At 32.3% G+C, this 19,327-nt stretch overlaps 1 protein-coding gene across 2 annotated transcripts in view; it reads left to right on the top strand.

The window, feature by feature from the left end:
- Positions 1–19,327, top strand: part of LOC143910977 (uncharacterized) — a 124,120-nt gene that overhangs the window by 90,838 nt on the left and 13,955 nt on the right. Inside the window, exon 3 of one of the 2 annotated variants that reach the window (XM_077429640.1) lies at positions 8,550–9,463. The exons of the other annotated variant lie outside the window; for it this stretch is intronic. Within the exon in view, the coding sequence (XP_077285766.1) occupies positions 8,550–8,591 (42 nt within the window). The 3' untranslated portion in view covers positions 8,592–9,463. Of the gene's footprint in view, positions 1–8,549; positions 9,464–19,327 lie in introns of those variants that run through there. 2 annotated transcript variants of the gene reach the window in all.

Genomic DNA, 19,327 nt, shown 5'->3' with positions numbered 1-19,327 from the left:
TAATTATATTATTTTTTCTACGTTGCAGTCTCACCCACGCATTATTTACTTGAAGTTTTGCCAATTTTTTTTACCCTCATTCATGCAAATATCCTTATTTAAATTTTTACAGAGAAACGTACATTTTAGCCGCTTGCTTTCCCGTTTGCGTCATTTTCAGTTTTAATTAATGTAAGTTTGCCGCCACACATTTGTATACTTACCCATTAGTATTATGAGTTATGCACGTGGCTGAATCGTGATCATTTTATGCAACACGAATTTAAAGTTGCATTTACGAACATGAACGTGATTGAACAAGCATTTTGCTCACGTGTAAGAGGAGAGAGCTTTTACGAAAGCTCTTACTAAAATGAAATGGTCGAGATGGAACCGTTTTCGCACGTCTTGCTTGATTTTATTACGACGCTGTGCAATTTCGCTGGATTATTAGTCACTAACAATATTTTATATGAATTCCGAATTTATTTCGTGTGTGACGGTTGTTTTGATACATTCGTATATGGCACACGTTGGTTTTATAATGATGAATATTTGCGATAAGTCATCGAGAGTCGATTTGTATAATTCGGCAACAAATTACACGTTAGCAGGGTCTTATATATTTTTTTTTCCTTTTCACATCTTATGTTTGATATTGAAGTGTTTTACGACGAACACGGTCCCTTAGAACAATAAAATATTTCATCGGATCCTTTATTTTAGAGTTGTATGTATCATATATTTTACGAGCGCTTTTGAATTTGGTCAGTAAATATGGCCTGAGTCGTTCTAAATATGTATTGTCCAACCAGAAATATTTAGTGAGTTTCAAAATGAAACAATATTTTTATTTCTTGCCAATTATGTATATTATACATACGTATATTGAATTTAAATATCGAAACTTCTTACTGTAGTGGCTCTCAAACTTCTCAGTACATAGTGCAGTTAGGTAGTTTCTTTGGTCATTTTTCACATTGGCTATAGATATATTTTGCATTCTTGATTTTGTTCATTTGAATATTATTTTTTATCTCATTTATGAATATTTACATATACAGTTGTGGACAAATGTATAAATAAGCCACTTGTAAAAAAAGTACTCGGGTCTTTGGAACAGCCACTACCTGTATTGCATCTCACTAAGAATTCGTCTATTGTAAATTTTTGTATTATTGACCCTCGAAGGTTCAGTATATGTAGATACAAATTTCCAAACAACTTAAATTATCGCGATATGCAGTCCAAACGACATTAAAATGATACTACGAGATTGGTTCGATAAAAAAATATATTAAAAACGGTAAGAATAAAAACACTCCATATATTATTTTAACGACTGTCTTTCACAATCCTAAAAACGGGCTACAGCTAAAGAAGTAAAATAATCTGAGCTAGAGAAGTGAAAAGTGAATGAAATTTAAAATTTTCTTCTCCAATCATAAGACGTCTGACGGAAGCTAAATTTGCATTTGCAGGAAGAGAAAGTAGGGTTAAATAATAGAGGAATTCTTAGTAAGGTTTAATACACTTGTCCACGGGTGTATGTGTGTATGTAGATATGTATGTACATAGATATTTATTAGATACGAAATGTACATATGTATAAATATGCATGTTCATATTTGAACTGTGTAAGGAGAATTGTTTTAAAGGAACATTGAAAATATATTTCATTTGTACGTTACATATTAATTAATATATTACCAGAAGATTAAATATCTATTAGATCTGTAGATAACCGATTAAGGATGCTTTTTAATTTATAGTTTTTACTTTCAAATTAAATTGCGTGTAATTATGACACTAGTAGAGGTTGTGATTTTTTGACTTTTTTTGATTCTCGAGATTCGAAAATCTCATTTTCTCGGAATATTTGAATCTCGAGATTTGAGAATATCATTTTCTCGAAATATTTGAATCTCGAGAATCTGAGATTTTCTTTTTTGTTTCTCGAGATTTTCGAGAATTCTCGAGTATAATTTTTAATATAGTGAATTGATTTTTTTAGCATATAAAATTGACAAAATACAAAAATCAAAAGGACACAAACACTACATATGTATATTGTATCAGGGGTTTCTAACTATATTAAAGACATGATGAAAGAAAGATATAGAGAGATACAATAGAAAATTGGATAGAAAAAAAGTAAAATTATATAGAAAAAAAATATTATAAAAGAAGGCATGAAAAGAAAATAAAAATATACAATAGTAATTTAAAATAGTAAAAATAACAATATGTGACAAAAAAATTTATAAAATTCCCAGAGTTGCTACCCGGCTTTGCCCTTGTTTTTGTGACAAAAAAAACATACTGATCAAAAAATAAAATGTATGTATGTACATATGTGTATTTGTGTATGCGTGTAAGTATTTGTGTATATATGGATGGTGTATATATATGTTTATATAATTGTCTTTGGCCAGGAAGGCGCATTGGGTTTACCAGTTAGGCCTTCCTGGTATAAATTAAATAAAAATAAATAAATAAATATGATGACCGAATAATAACTTACCGGACCAATAATAAAAATACTGACCATCTACACATATTACAATACTTCACAAAATTATTTACGAGTTAACAAGTATACAAATCAGCCAGTTTATTGAACAAAAACGTGTAGTGATAAATTAAAAATATTCTCGATATTTTCGAGATTCTAATAAACGATTTCTCGAGATACGAGAATCTCGAATTTTCATAATAAAATATTCCCGAGAAATGAGAATCTCGAAATTTCACAATAAAATATTCTTGAGAAACGAGAATCAAAATTTCCCGAAAATTCTCACAACCTCTAGACACTACGTATTAGATAAATCAGGGTGAGACACACAGATTACTAAATGCTTATGCTGCTACTTTGTTCATGGATCGTGTAAAGTATGTTCTGTTTGACCATCCCCCTCACCTAATCGCCGTTTAAACAGTAATCTGAGACTTAACACAAAATAGTAACCAAGTTATTTTAAATAAATAAAAAAATGTCTAGATTGTCTAGACGAGCCGTTACATCTTCAGCTGTTCGACCTAAATTAATTTAATGGTCCGTGGTGTTTTCTTTACTCGACTCGAAATTTTATTGTCACACTCAAGGAGATTCCTTCCCCTTTGTCTGGCCGGGATTGTGGACCTTTTTTCCTCGGAAAATTTATGTTTTGCGTTTTTTTATATACCACAGCGCTTTCTTCTTTTTTTCTCGTACGTTCTATTTACGCGCGACGACAAATGGCTTCAATAAAAGCGCGCTATCTCAAATTATAATTTATTTTGTGACATATTTCCATTGTGCAAATCTAATAATACGCTTTACTACTTTATTGCTCACAAATGACAAATTCGTGTTTGTTTATTACGTCTATTTATAATGGATCCGATAAGACATCGTATGTGGTTTCTGTGTACTAATTTTAATGGTTGACCACGCCCGGTCATCCCAGTGGTACTTGAGATCAGCCGTTGCAACATTGATGAAGCCATGAATGCTGAAAATGTCAGTCGTTACGGATGAACTATCGTCGTAGCCGTAATCGTGTAAATTATTTATTACCTTCATTACAGCTCGGACCATGGTCATCTATGACGATAGTCAATGTGGTGTCTTAAAATTTATTGAATAATCACATTTGGGCCTACAAGAAGCTCTGCAATGCGGTATAAGCATTTAATGCTAGGGTTTTAAAATAAAACTAAGTTGAACACATTACATATATGCGAAACAACATCGACCCATTAAGTTCGGTCAATCATATCCGCAGGCCAAATCCAACCTCACTGCTTTGTGAATTTTTCGCCTTGTATAACGCGGGCCTAACTTCTAGTTTTTTCTTTAGAATTTTTTGTTTTGCTTACGAAAATAAGAAATGATTGGTCTAACAGTCATTTATAAATCATGATTGACAACGCCCCTTACACGAATCGCTGAACCAGGTTTCTTTCGTACAGAGTCAAATATGATGGTCCTTCTTTGTCGGTCTCGTTTTGTGTCGATCGATTCGCGATGATAAAACGGTGGGTTTCGCTATCGCGGGTGGGCTTCTTTATTTAAAATTATTTTTGTCTTCGATTTTTTCGAAAAAACTTGTTAGCGATTCACATCAATGGAACAAATTGCACATTCGGCGCTTAAAATCCATTCTGATTCAGTTTATAATCCATTATTTTCGCCGGCGAATATTTATTTGCATTCTGAATCAATAATGAATACGAATTCTTCACAAAAAGATAAAAATATCATTCGAAGCGTGAAATATTAATCTTCTATCGATTTTCATATTGAGAAATAAATTTTCCGACGAGCATTCATTGTACATATGTACGCAATATTGAACATATTGAACTTCCTTTCTCTCTCTTTATTTTTATTATTATATCTGTGTGAATTTGCACAGGTGTATCTACGAATTTCATTTATTTATGTACTTTTTTTCCACCTTCACAAAGATATATGTATGTATATTAATTTCAGACGGCAAAATTCTGTTTCTTTGTTAAATTCAATGAACAAACACAATATTATTAACTGTCAATAATTGGTTGTTGATTTATATATACATATAGATAAGGCTTCTTTCATGGTTTTGCTACTTCCATTTGATGATATACATATACTGATTACAATCTCATTCCAATTTCCGGTATTTGTTTGTATGACAAACGAGAATTTGATTGTGGTGACATTTCTCTATATCTTTAATATATATATATATATATAGTAATATTATACATTTGTATGTACATACATATGTATATGTAGAGTTAAAAGGGACTGACAAGGGTTTAGGTTTTCAAATTTTTATTTTAAGCTTTCGTTCGCTAAATCTCAGGCAGGTACAAATGAAGTATCATTAAATTGATTAATAATAAACGTTTATTACAATAGCATATTTTAGGGCTTCGACTGTTATAAATTGTTTTATTTTCGGTTTTGCCTTATGCGCAGTATGAATCTGTAATAAAATACAGTTTTCAACCTCACGCTGGTTGGTATACATCTACAGAATGTTTCCAAACAAAACAACAAAACGATACGATATTTGAACATTGGAAATTTTTAATTTAATATATAGTATAATTGCCTGCTTATGCGCGTTTGTCGATTTTTACATACCCGGGGCGATTGCCGATCTGGAATTTGCTCATCAGCAATCCATCATTGGTTTAGTGTGGTGAGTCGACCATTAGCGAGGTGATCCAAGCGACCTGACGGATGACGAAGGCTTTAAACCTGCAGCTCATGAATCGAAGCGCATTAATAACTGATGAAAAACGGTCCATTTTAGAATGATAATTGGTATTGAGTGAACGATGGTTTGCCGATAGTCGGCCGATTCGTGCGGCTAATGACGGTTATCTTTAAGCTCGGCTTATAGTGAATTAATGGCAGCAAAACGGCCCAATCTCCAAGTGGTTCACCCCGACAACGTTAACATTTGTTCTCACATTAACCTCACACTTGTTACGCTACCCGAGCATGGGGAGCGCATTATGTGCCCGACGATCGTTAACCACCGGCAGACGTAACTCACCCTCGAACTGCCTTAATTGGACCTAGTCGAATAGCTTTCGAACAGGATATCGATTCCCTTTCGCTTTCATAGTTTGAAGTCGGTCGTGGGGTTGCCTATATATTGAAGCGCCGGGAGTAGGTACATATGTACCTACTCCTGGAGGAAGCGAATGTCAACTTTTAATCATTGCCATGGATCAGCGATATGATGTAGGCGCGCACCAGCTGTGTATATCCTTCTTAAGGCGAATATAATGGATTCAAGTTTGAAAGCGATTGTTTTATTGTGTCATATGTATATTTTTGAGTGCAATTTGAAATGTTTTGTAAAAAAAAAGTAAAACAATTATATATATTTTCAACCTACATATGTAGTATCCTTCTAGGCTACACATTTGGTCCAAATATTTTCAATTTTTGTTCATCCCATTTGAAGAATAGGTTGTGTCAAATTAGCGATGATATCATGATTTGAGGAAAATGTTGTTGAAAATGAAAATTTATATTTTTGGAAACTGAAAGAAGTTGTACACAGTCAGGTATAGAGAAAATGGTGGATGAGTGACCAATTCGAAGCTCAAGTCCTTGCAGTTTTACAATTACGATAATCGATTTGTAGGACATCATCTTATTATCATATTGGAAGTGCTATGAAAGTATTGTCCATTTTTCAAAGAGTCTAATCATCATCTGTTTATATTACAAATACTGAGCGAAGCCGGGTAAAACAACTAGTATTTTATATTTCGAAATTGACTTCTAAACTGCAATCAAATCATACATAGAATAAATATACATATGTATTTTATATTCAGTACCCTTTGTCCATTGCTGTTTTATTGCAACTATGTACTTATTGCAATTTTATTTTGTGCAATGCACCTTTACCAATTAGACATATTTGAACTTAATTAATCTTTTTAATAAAATACAAAAGATTTATGGAATGTTGTAATAGTAGGCATCTATTATTATTATTTACTAGTTGTTTTACCTGGCTTCGCTCAGTATTTGTAATATTTTTATACTTAAGTTTAGTTATGTAATGTGCTATTTAATCATATTATAGCTTTCATTCTTTTCCTTTTCATTTATTTATTTTGTATTTACCTTTTTCATTTGTTTTATATTTGTAAATTTCAATTTCTTCTTATATTCTATTTTATAACCTTTTCCAAATATTTTAATACTATAGTTTAATTATGCAATGTTCTACATATTTTGTCATGCCTTTATTCTTTACTTTTTAATTTGTTTTCCTCATATTTATCTTTTTCATTTTTGTAAAAATCTATTATTGGACTCGGATGTTACATATATTATTTATTTACTATTTGTTTTTTTATACATATCTATTTACATCCTAAAATTACACATTAAAAATTTACATCCTGTCTGTTGATTTTTCAATTAATAAAATAAAATAAAAAAATAAACAGCTAAAACATGGCGAATCTAATAGTAAATTTCATTTGGTTTTTTATTAAATTTATTTGAATCGAAAAAAAAAATTCAAATTCAACCATGTCGAATCGTCGTCATAGAAACTTTGATTTGTTTTTCGATTACCAACAAACCTTACATACATACATACAAAGTCTCTTTCGAAATTATATATTAGATTATAAACAACTATTTTTGACTCATTTAGTATCACCAAGTTTGATTTTATCAACAAATTGCCTATGCAATTTAGTTACATTGGCCATTCTTCAATTGCATAACTTAACTGAATATAAAATTATTAAATGTATAGTATATAATTTATATATATGGACATTTTTCCATTTCTCATGTTTGGTGTAGAAATTAGTCGAGTGCATATATCCATTTAGCATTATGCGCTCGTATATCTCGAAACGTTCACAATGCGTGTCGTAATCGCTTTAAGAAATCCGTTTTTGAAAATTTTCGACGACATGCACGGCGTAGTATGCAAATGAGCTTTTAAATAATGGTACAAGGGCAAAATATACCCGGGAGCTTTTGCGTGGAAAGCTTTCGCGGTCTCCTAGAGAGTGCATTCGCCGCACAAAAAGACCTCAATTTAATCTTCTCCGAATGCACCGACCGCGGTGGAGCATCCGAGTCGACATATCGTACTCCCAATGACTCGAACAACACTACCCAGATTCTTCACAAACAGTGTTTGTCGGGGTGCTGCGATTGAAAAAACTTAATTTCGCGAGTATATATTAGTTTCATACCGCACATGACGTGTAATTTATTTAATTCGGCCGGGTTGTGTTTTAACTTTGAACAATGTGCAAGTTTGTGTAAGTCAAAATCTCGAAAGTTACGACCGCGGTTCTCTCGCCTTTCACCAACTTTAAACTGGATAGTGAGTTTGTTCGTGCTGCTTAGGAGTTTTTAACTTATCTCCCTCCTTTTGTAGCGAAAGAAATATTCCTTATTTATGTTCAATTAATCATAGTTATGAGTTTACAAATCGTTCGAATCGAGGCTGTTTCGTTTTTCTTTTTATTCATTTTTTTTATTTTGCCTACCTTTAAATTTATTAACTTGTGAAACTCCAAGAAAACTTCAACCTCATTGCTTTTTCAGAAGTTCGAATCGTTTTGATAAACTTGTATTATTATATATTCGTGTTTCGTTCGAGTGAGACGAAAATATCTCTTTGTGTGTCGATTAATTTATTCGACATCGTCGTTTCGTCAAATTTAACGCTATTTCGTCTGGGGACGGATCAAACGGAATGAGAGGATCTTTGACGATGGTCTTCAAATATTTTGAAGTGTATGGCGAATGTTCGTGTATTATTTTGTGTGGTAAATTATTGTGCCATGGACCACCGACGGCTACTGGCGGATCAAAAGGAATAGTCTAGTTTGTGGACACGGTTTATTCTCAAACCGTAATCCCGGGACAAATACCATTATGATTATTCCGTATCTTGCGATTCGTTTACCAATTCAAATTAAATTTGCATTTACAACCAACGGCGTTGTACGTTCGAATTTCAATTATTCATAATTTAAATTATAAAATTATAAATAAGCTTATTTATATTCGATTTTATTTGTTACAGGTACGGCTTTTTTCAAGTATGCTGATATTTTGCGTCGAGTGAGGTAATTTATTTTGAAATAATTTGGTATGTCGAAAATGTATAACGTTTTTTCTATTAAACTTAATTAGAATGTATTAAAAACCCGATAAAGTCTCATATAAATAATATATTACGAAATATAATTTGAAATTATATAATAAAAATATAAAGTGGAATTCCTTTGTATTGACCACATATGCAGCATAACTGAACGTATACTTATACGATAAGTTATTCAGAATATTTTCTAAGAATTCCAACGATAGAAAAATCGAAATGTTAGATTTATTTATGAATTTTTTCAACTTTATTTCTACATGTGAAGTCATTTATCAAACTCTGTATTCTATTTTTATTATTTTATATTAAAAACTTCGTGGAAATGATACGGCGATGTCATTCTTGGATCTAGACATGCCTTTCAGATAATCGTAACCATGAGATGGACCATGATGTTCAAAACCAATATCTCGCAACCCCTTATCATTATCACCCCTTTGGCCGGATAAAGGTCGGCTTATATAACACTATCCCAACCACCGCAATGCCGTGATTAGCCATTATCAAACGGCTTATTATGAATATTGTTTTTGTCACTAGTGTGAGATTGCATAATTTTCAACTTCGAACGAAACTAGAATAATTTAGTCATTACTAAGTCGAACTTATTATAATAGGTATATATTTTATTTTATTTATTTATTTATTTAAGAATACTTGTGAATGGTGGCATAGCCGATAGATCCAAAGGTTTTTTTTACACAAAAAATTATAATTCAACAATACAAATATGAAATGAATTACAAAAAAAACAAAAATCGAAACGAAATATAACTTAAAATAACAAAAAACCAAAAACCTGAAAATTGGGGAATGTACAAATTAATAAACTTAAAAAGAAAGAACTAAATAAAACAATTTATTTTTAGGAATTCATCAAGTATGTTCTTAAAGAGGTTTATGTTCTATTTTTAAATATTGACTATTTTGTAATCAATATCTTTTTGGTGTCTGAAAGTGACCTCTCACGTTCTTGAAACAATATTTTTTGTATTGGCCGTATAATTATTGAATTTTATTTCTGTATTTAGAACAAGGTTAAAAAAGAATTCTTGAAATATTATCCACCTCTTTGGGACAAATTAATGGATACATACCTTTTTTTTCTCACTTCTTCACAAATTCGGATTAAATAACCTACAAGTGGGTAAAAATGAAAATGTTGAGGATAAATAAATCCCAAAAGAGCCACTTCTTGAACATTGCTCCAATAATGAAACATTGAATTTCAGATCAAAGCAGATCCTTCACTGTACGTACATACATATCGGTCTCCGTGACGAGCCAGAATATTAAATTACATAAATCGCAAATATCGGAAGGCAAAGATCGAAAATCGAAAGATCTTAAGTCGAATGATCAAAAAAAAGGGTGCATGGTAAACGGTACATACTCACTTAATTTGCGCGAGCAGGATACAACAGGAACAAGAGGAACAGGCTTTTCCTCCCGTATTAATGTGCGCGCGCAGAATACGGGAGGAAAAGCCTGTTCCTCTTGTTCCTGTTGTACCCTGCTCGCGCAAATTAATACATAATACATATGTATGTCAAAACGCTGCAAAGGCTTTCAAAATTGCACTCGAGGAAGTGATAAAATGCTGCTTTACAAACAAAGCCCTCGTTAAATTTATTATAAAATACAAATATCGGTTGTACCACGAAGACAATATCCAAATTGCTCAGACTTCAAAAATCTCAAATGTTCATGTCTTCGTATAAGAAATGACATAATTTTTTCCAATAATGAATTTCATACGAAATGTTTATGAATAAGCATAAACATTTCGTATATGATACACAATTTTCATATTTGTAGCTGTATTCTGTATTTATACAAATTGTATACGAACTAATGATATTATACATGAATGTAATTTATATTTAAACGGTTAGCCATAGTGACGCTCTGGATCAAATCTGTCGCGTCATTGTGGCAAAATTGTCAGTTTTGGTTTTTATCAAAACGACTTACAGTCTGTAATATTCCTGGACAGTACAGTCCGAATTGTTCGGATCTTATCATCATAGTTACTACAAGTCTAATAAGTGAGTAGGGTGACACGGGCGATGCCCGTTCGCGTGTTCACAACAGTGCGATAACAATAGCAGCGTCGCGACGCCACAACGACAGCTCCCAGCGTCTTTATTTATTCGCATCGCATGATGGCCGCTTGCCGGTGAGGCTTTTATGGTAATTAATCTGTCAGGAGCCGCGTATTCCTATACAGACACCAACTGTCGTAGATAAACAAACCGACTAGTGATAAGAAATTACCGAAGCTTTTCACCGTTCGTTAATGGTGTCCATGTCGGTGGTCTACGCGTACCAATATCGATTTCTTAAAAATATGTGTGCATTTCCATGTTTCTTGTTGATTTAATATGATGATCCTTTCTGCATAAATAAGAGTGAGCCTTTATTTAATTTAATGTTTGGACCATAGTGACATTACATAAATTAGTTAGAATTGTTGAGAATGAAACAGAAAAGAAACTAAAACAAAACAAAAAAATTCGGGTGTGACCAACCCATGACTTTATCTATGTATTTGAGGAATATAAGAAGGTTACAAAACAAAATTCGATATTGAACTAATAACTATGATAGCGATACAAATTGAGCGCAAATATATGCAAATACTTGCACAAGACAAAAGTTCTACTTCCGGTTGTCGGATTTTGTTCAAATTTTTTTTATTATTTAAAATCAGTATAATTACACTGAGCAACAAAAATCACGTTTTTGAGTTACCAGAGCGGAGACTAGCCAATCTTTACTAAGTTTGACCCACTGAATTTGAATACGATATTTATTTTTTTGGTGGGCGATCGTTTACGAGATATGAGCGTTTAAAAAAATCCGCGATTTACAGTTTTTTGGCTTTTGCGGTCTTTAAATCAAAATTTAGGATTGTTACGCTTAAACTGAGTATTGTAATCAATAGTCAGATATTTTTCCTATTAATTGTTATATTTCATTGCTTTAAAATACTTCTAATTAATTGTCTAGCGAATTTTAAAAGTCAAAAATATATTTTTTTTACGGATTTTTTTCCGTGCTATTTTTCATTTATTTGGCAAATTTTTTATTTCACCACATTTATAAGGATTGGTTTTCTATCTCAATATTTTTTTTTTTGGGAATTGGGAATGTCTTGCATCAATAGTAACCCCAATTAGGGATTTTCCTACTACCGTTATACCGGTATTTCCCGGTAAATGAAAAACAAATCGTAGATTACATAACTGTATGAGGTTAATTTTCCTGAAAACTAGGAAAATGAACCTAGATGGAATCGTAAATAATTCTAAAATAAATCTCAGGTGAATAATGTTATAAATTCATTGAAGTAAATTGGTAATAATACATAAATTTTATTTTTATATATATTTATAGTTTTATAATTGAAGTAGGATTATAATTGAAACAATCGTCTGATCACATTTATTACAATTTGGTATTGCAATCCCTAGCCTCAATAAACATATATATTTATGTATATATGTTTAAGATCAAGCCGTGAATAAAAAACATCTCCGTGAAGCCCAAATAGAATGAAAATAAAAATTCACTCATCATGAAAATAGTGATGAGCGCAGGCTACCAGACAAATAGGCTAAAAAAAATCTTTGATAATTTACGCTCACCGAGGTGGAAAATATCACATTCAGGCACGTCAGTAACGATTTCATTAAGAAGTCGGATAGCTCTTGGGATATAAGTCATCCGATTAAGAACCGTGCGTGTAGGAGGTACTTACTACCTTCAAATGACGTGTACCTCGCACATAGTTATTCGGGAAACAAAATCCCAACTGTTCCAGCAGGGAATTTATTTCTGTATTTGATTTAACATAAATATTAAGTGCTATAATGCTCCACTGTTAATTTATTGCGAGGCATAAATATTTTCTTTATATAAAGTAGATATTGAAAAAGTTAGCGTCTATTAAATAACTCAATGCATGTTTAGAACATTTTTGTCATTATTTATGTGCACTTCATACTTCAATCTCAAAGTTTGATCATAAACTTCCGATGTCCGTAAGTTGAAAACTCGTATTCGTGACGAGGGTTCTACTCGTAATTTATTATCCTTTCGGTTCAATTTTCTAAATATTTAAAGTTGTGATATAAATTTTTATTAGTTATTTAAAATAATTAATACATGAAGGTGAATTTAGTCTTTTGAATATCTAAAATGAAAATGTTCTAAATTAGTATTATTTTCGTCGTTAGGAAAATCGAAGCCGTAGCACTCGTAGAGGCTCGAGTTCAGAGGGTCGCCTCCCGGTCCTCTCTTCCCTTTCACTTCAATATTTGATCTGATGATTCGCTGTCGGTTTCGAGTGTTTGAAACACTTCTAGGGTCCTCGGCGTCGAAATATCACAACGGGCTTCAGGTCTCCAAGAGAGAGAACGAGGGAATCGCACTTCAAATATCCAAAATGGTATCTGAATAATTTAACTTGCCCTCAATATTTGTCCATGAGCGCGTCGTTTAAGCTCTGCTATACATATATCGGCACTTCGGCGTAATTCTCGCCAAAATTATCGCATAATCTGTTATACGATGAATTACGCAACGAAATCGCCGTTATATTAATACCTTAAACCCTTGCCATAACCCTTGTAGTTATTCCATCTATGGAAATCATGTTTAGCTTACGCTGTATTACACCAAACTCACTATTATACGTTGGTTTACGTTAAATGGATATAGTATATACATATATGTATACTACGTTACTTTTTCAATATAAAAACAGAATGAGATATTAAATGTATATTTCGATTGTTTTGGTACTACATGTATAATATACTATTAAGTAATATTTGTACCTTAAAAGTTGTATCATATTGCGACAAATGTTTTTTAAAAGTTAATACACATATGTATATGTAATATACCTATATAACTTGATATCTCATGTCGACATCGATAGATGGTCATCTTTTTGCAGATCATTAGCATCCAACAAGGACCACTACAAACGTCTTTTGTCCTATAACATAACTGGATATTGCTTGATAAATTTTGGGTCAAAAAATTATATATTTAAAACAATCATTTAAATTTGTAAATACATACATTATAAAATAATTTTGTTTTACTTTAACAAAATGAAATAATAGTTCGTTTGTTTTTTTTTATTTAAACCATTATTCATCTCACATTTCAACGCTGCATCTGATCGAAATCGTAAGTTTTTTTTTGGAATATTTATCTTAAATCGAATTGCATACCTCTGAAAATTCAATCATAATAGGTGTATAGTACGTTTGTTACAATTCTGTTGTGTGTGCGTCGTTATTTTCATTCTCGTTTGAATTTTCACGATTCGAATAGCACGTTGCTATCCGAGTGTCGCAAATATTATCGCGCACGAATCTATGCACATTGCACAGCATCTGCATTCGCGCGTTTTCGTTTCGATAAATTACTATGTATGTTCTGTCATGCTTAAATTTAATCGAGACTATGTTCAAAAACGGTGCAGTTCTTTGGTATTAAATATTTCATCGGCTTTTTTTCATAGCTATACTGTAGTTATAATTTTGCTAAATATCTTTTTTGTGTTTTATATGTATGTACACACGTACATACATTGTAGTTTATTTTAGTTAATTAAAAAGTTTAAACGGCTATCCAATTAATTTGAAGTTGAAAGAAAATATTTTTTCTAACTTTATTACTATGAAAACTACCTCAAAGTTCTAAACCATAGCCGTATCAAATTTATTATTTTATTTCATATATTCATCTACATACAAGGAAAATGGTTTATTAATACTTCATAAAGCAAAAAATAAAACGAGGATGTAAGTTTCACTTCATCTTTTATACGAGCTGTTGAAATATGACCAGTCTCATATAACTGTTGCTTCTGCTGGCAAGATTTACAGAATGTTTTCCGGTAGTTTTTCTTCGAATTTTCACGCTTGGAAGCGTTTCGTTTTCGAAAGCAATCCTTGTTTTAATAATTTTCATGAATATGAAGTCCTATTATTTATTGTGATTTGATTCCAGTTCCACGACGATCGGGGTTAACGATTATTGCTCATACATATGTATGTACATAGCTACATATGTAATACATATGCACTTGAAATAATGTTTGCTTCACTGTCGAGAAATAATCTCATTATACAATGTTATCATAAGTGACAGTTTTGCCTTACCACTGGAGTCTTCTTATTTTCCTTGGAATGACCAAGCAAACTGTCGGTTCGTCGCCAACATCAAGCATACACGTGTTTTTTGTTTCAAAGGGGATTTTTGGCTTAGAATCGCATAGACCAGGCACTGCTCGTAAAATTGTTTTTATAGACACCTTCTTCCGCGCAGTTTCTCGTTCCTCTCGTTTATCTTTTGAAACTTACAACGTTTTAATTCAATACGAATGCGACTGGTCGAATGGTGTTTGCGTCGTCATGAGACAAAAGACCCGGATCGTGCTATTTTGGTGGTTGCTAACAACGGCATCGTCTTACACAATACCATTGTTCAAACTGATAAATTGGAAATATCGTCAGGAAGACCTCGATAATAACAGCTTCCATCCTCGCCACTCGTATTACTAATAGAAGCACTACTATCTGTTCAAAAAATGTTTACCGGCGATGTGTAATATAATAATAATATAAAATACATATATGTATCTATGTATGTACATATGTTTATGCAATTCATTTTCTCGTTTCCCTTATAACAATTGTATGAAATTTTTACTATGTTTATTATTTTTCGTAGTTGGGCCGGGAAAATACTGTATTTATTTTCCTTTTGTTTGTACGACTTAATCCTCGCGTTCTCTAGTTGAGTTTAAACCTGCAAAATTTCAATTTCAACTTTTAATCTCTTCATTTGATAACGTCACCTGTCAGATCCATACATGTATAAAACATAATTGGAGATTTGACGTCATGAAAGCTTCAATTAAACCCCGTACATTCATATGTATATACAGAAATACATATGACAAATGTTTTCGTTTAAAATTTTAATTTAAAAAAATAAAATTTAAATTTAATTTTCGACTATTTTTACGTGCTGAGAATTTCACTGTTCTAAACACCTTGTAGTAAGTATTATAATATGTATATAGATGCTGGTGGTTTGAAATAGCCCACGGGCATTTTGATAGTCATCCCGGGTCTGTTTTATTGTTCATCTTTTCAAATTGCGCCATCACAATAGCTCAACTATAAGCGGTTTATTTATTTTATTAATGTACATACATTGTATGTATTTACATACAATACCTTTAAACGCCAGTTTTTTAAAATAATTTTTTAAAGAATTGTCCATATAGATTTCATAAGAAAGGTAATTTCGTGTGCAAAATGCATACATACATACCTAAAATATTCTCTATTGTACTTATTGTATTATATGTATAAATATCCTGCATTTAATTTTCTCAAATTAAATCTTACTCCATGTATATAACAATAGCCCTTATATCCTTTTTCTTTTTTTTTCCACCTCATTCTTTTTCACGCCCCAGTTTCAGAATCCCTTTCACCCAATCGTATCCTCAGCAAATTCATTTCCTTAAATCCACCCTTCTTTATTTTGCACAATTATTAATGTCATTTATTCTTCTCCGCGTATAAATTTCATAACGTTTCGAGAGGAACGATCGTTATACTTATTTTCCTCTCTTTTTTTAATTATCTTTATTTTCATTTTGTCCCTTTCGCGATTTTCAGATGAAGTGTTGCTTTTAAAGGATTTCCTTTATTATTTATTATGTTTTTGTAATAGTATATGTATGTACAGTGTGCATGGTGTCTCACAATATGCTTCTTTGGCTCCTTAACGATTCTTGTAAGATTCTTTCTTTGCACATCTGGTGCCTGGGCTATAAACAAGAACTATTTCGCAGTTGCAGTGCGGTGCAAGTTTTGCTATTTCCCTCGGTGACCTTATCTACTCGGCGAGTACAAATGGTAGACAATGCAACTGCAACTGTCTTTTAAATATTTATCGATCACATTTCTTCTTGTTTGTATCGCCACCCGCGGTCTCGGCGAAAGCTTTATGGGCGACACATTTGACATACGAAATTCGACAACCAAATTGTCGGTACTTTAATTGAGACTTATATTTTATTACCTTGAATATGACAAAAATTCATTGACTGATTAAGATAATTATATTGAATATTGGACGCGAATCATTTAACCATTAGAGTACGCAAGGAAACTTTCTCGATTACTATCAATAGTTTCTTATTAAAAAACGACCGGCTTACTAAATATTAAGCCTTATCTTTTTTTTTTGTATTCCTTTCTGTCTCTCCTAGAAGGTAATAGAATATCTCTGGAGTTATTATCTTTCCAAGTCTCTTCAATCAATCGAGGCAAACGGAATAAAGCTGTTTAGTTTAAAATCGACATTGTACAAGTGACTTACATATGTTAAATATTTTTAAGCGTGTGTACTTTTAAATCTGAACTAAAATGTAGCTTCAACTTAGGGGAATAAATGGGCCAAACGAGAAAATTGATTTTTTTCTCGGTTGATTATCTCCAGTATGGGATCGAAACTCGTAAAATTGATGATTTGCGACGATCGTAACCATCTGGTAAATTGTTAAGTGTGTGCTGTACGTACGCACGTGCAAGGGTTTTGGCTGGCACGCGGCTTTGGTCCACCCGGTGGCTGCTTTGGTCCACCCAGTTATTTGGCCATCGATACTTTTACGCTTCGTCACATTCGTTTTCCTCTTGCGAGATTTTTTCCGCACTTCGAAACCTTTCCGCCTACATTTATCGTCGTCATTGTTAATGATAATAGATCACGTGGAAAATTTTGTATTATTTTTAGTTTATTTTTTTATATATGTATGTACAATTCTACACGTCCTCGCCCTATCGCAAAACACAATTGTTAATGTTTTACTTTTTTTATTATTTTAATTGTATCAGTTGGAGCTGAAAAATACACGCCTAACCATATTATGTACATATGTATGTATATGATTTGTTGAATTTTCTGAGAGGTTTAAGTAATTTTCATTGTGTTATTTCTCGTTAGCGACTCGTTGACCCTACATAGCTCTCAACTTAATATAACGAATCCTTAAAAATGTCAAGCGAAGGTCTACTTTTTTTTTAATTAAATCAATTATAAAAGGCGAAAACTTTTTTTAATGACTTTATGAGTTCATTTCTTTTTTACAACGACGAGGAGGACACATAGTGTTATCATTGTTCGCATAAGCTTTTTCACATTTTAATGCTGTTATTTTTATTAATTTCAGTACTTTTCATAACAGTTTATTTGTGATTTTTGTAAGCAGCTCACGCTTCGAGAATATGTTTAACGAAAACCTGACGAATATGTTGTGCTTTCGTTTTCCTTTGTTTTGCACTCATTTGAATGCGGAATTCGTATAACGTTATAGTTATTTCGATGGTCACATTCTTTTCATGTCGAATCGCAGTCGAAATTTACCAAATGATGTGGTATTAAATTGCCACTATATTATGGATATAATTCTTTGAGTTCGTTAAGAGATGCAAAATATCAGGTAGACAAAGATTTCAAAAGTAACGTGTTGTTTTTCCGGAGGAACCAAAGGTTTGAATCCACCTACCCTTTTTTATGTTAAGAAATAATACACTTTTCCATTTAGAATACATAGTTTCAACAATTGCTAGTTTTGAGTCAAATCAATTACGATGTAATAACTTTTTGATTTCGAATTTTCCATTTGGAAAGTGTATACATACTTATAAGAGTAAATGGGTGTGTTTTTCGTTTTATGCGTCATAAAATATAGGTCTTTACGCCTGTCGGAAGTAGTTTTCGTTCCGCCGCGATGTCGAAGTCATCGAAAGCCTCACACCGTGAAGTATCGATTCGTGGTGGAAAATTGGTCTCGAAATAAGGGCGAAACGACCCCCAAAAATCGTGTCCGTTTGCATTTTTCCCCTTCTTCGCGTTCTGCTGTTCTATTTCGACATTCATCAGTAGATGTTTATTTTTTTCCACCCCATTATATTTTAATTTCCGGTGGTAAACCCGCTGCTGTTTCCTTCTCATTGTACGTGGGCGAATTTCTACTTTCCAAATTTAAATATTCAATGCGAACTTTTTTTCTGAAAGCGACGTCGCATTTTCAAGCGTGAAAATTTACAATGTCACCGTTACAATCTTATCGCGCGCTGGAAAACAAAATACTAATTTTCGTTGCATATAAAAGTCTTCGTATGAAATTGTATATGTAATCGTTTTGTAGTTGTGTATTGATAAATTGACAGATGTTCTAATAACTTATTGTTGGGTATCACGGAAACTTCCTCTAATATCGTTCCTTTGTAGAACTAAGTTTCAACTCATATCGTCGGATCTCAAACGTTTGACTTAGGTATATTTAAGAACTATGTATAATATGTATACATATTATAATATATGCAGTTTCAGATCAAACCAGATCTTGACTAGCGCTCCCTGTGTAATTTACATGCTCTCCAGAAGTACATGCACTGTTCTCGTGCAGTTTAGCAATAAACTGAGCAAAACAGATTTTAAACTCAAAATAATTGATTTAATATTCAACATATTTTGGTGGTATAGTGATAGCTATTAACATGGTAGAGATAAAAATATGGTTTTCCGAAAGAATCGCCATATTTTGTACATAGTAAATGTCTAAACAAAACGATTGCATCTTCTTTTAT

Source organism: Arctopsyche grandis, chromosome 4, assembly GCF_051622035.1.
Source record: "Arctopsyche grandis isolate Sample6627 chromosome 4, ASM5162203v2, whole genome shotgun sequence".
NCBI classification, from domain to species: Eukaryota; Metazoa; Arthropoda; class Insecta; order Trichoptera; family Hydropsychidae; genus Arctopsyche; species Arctopsyche grandis.
Note: the sequence above shows the minus strand (reverse complement) of the source record. Positions and strands in the feature narration are given on the sequence as shown.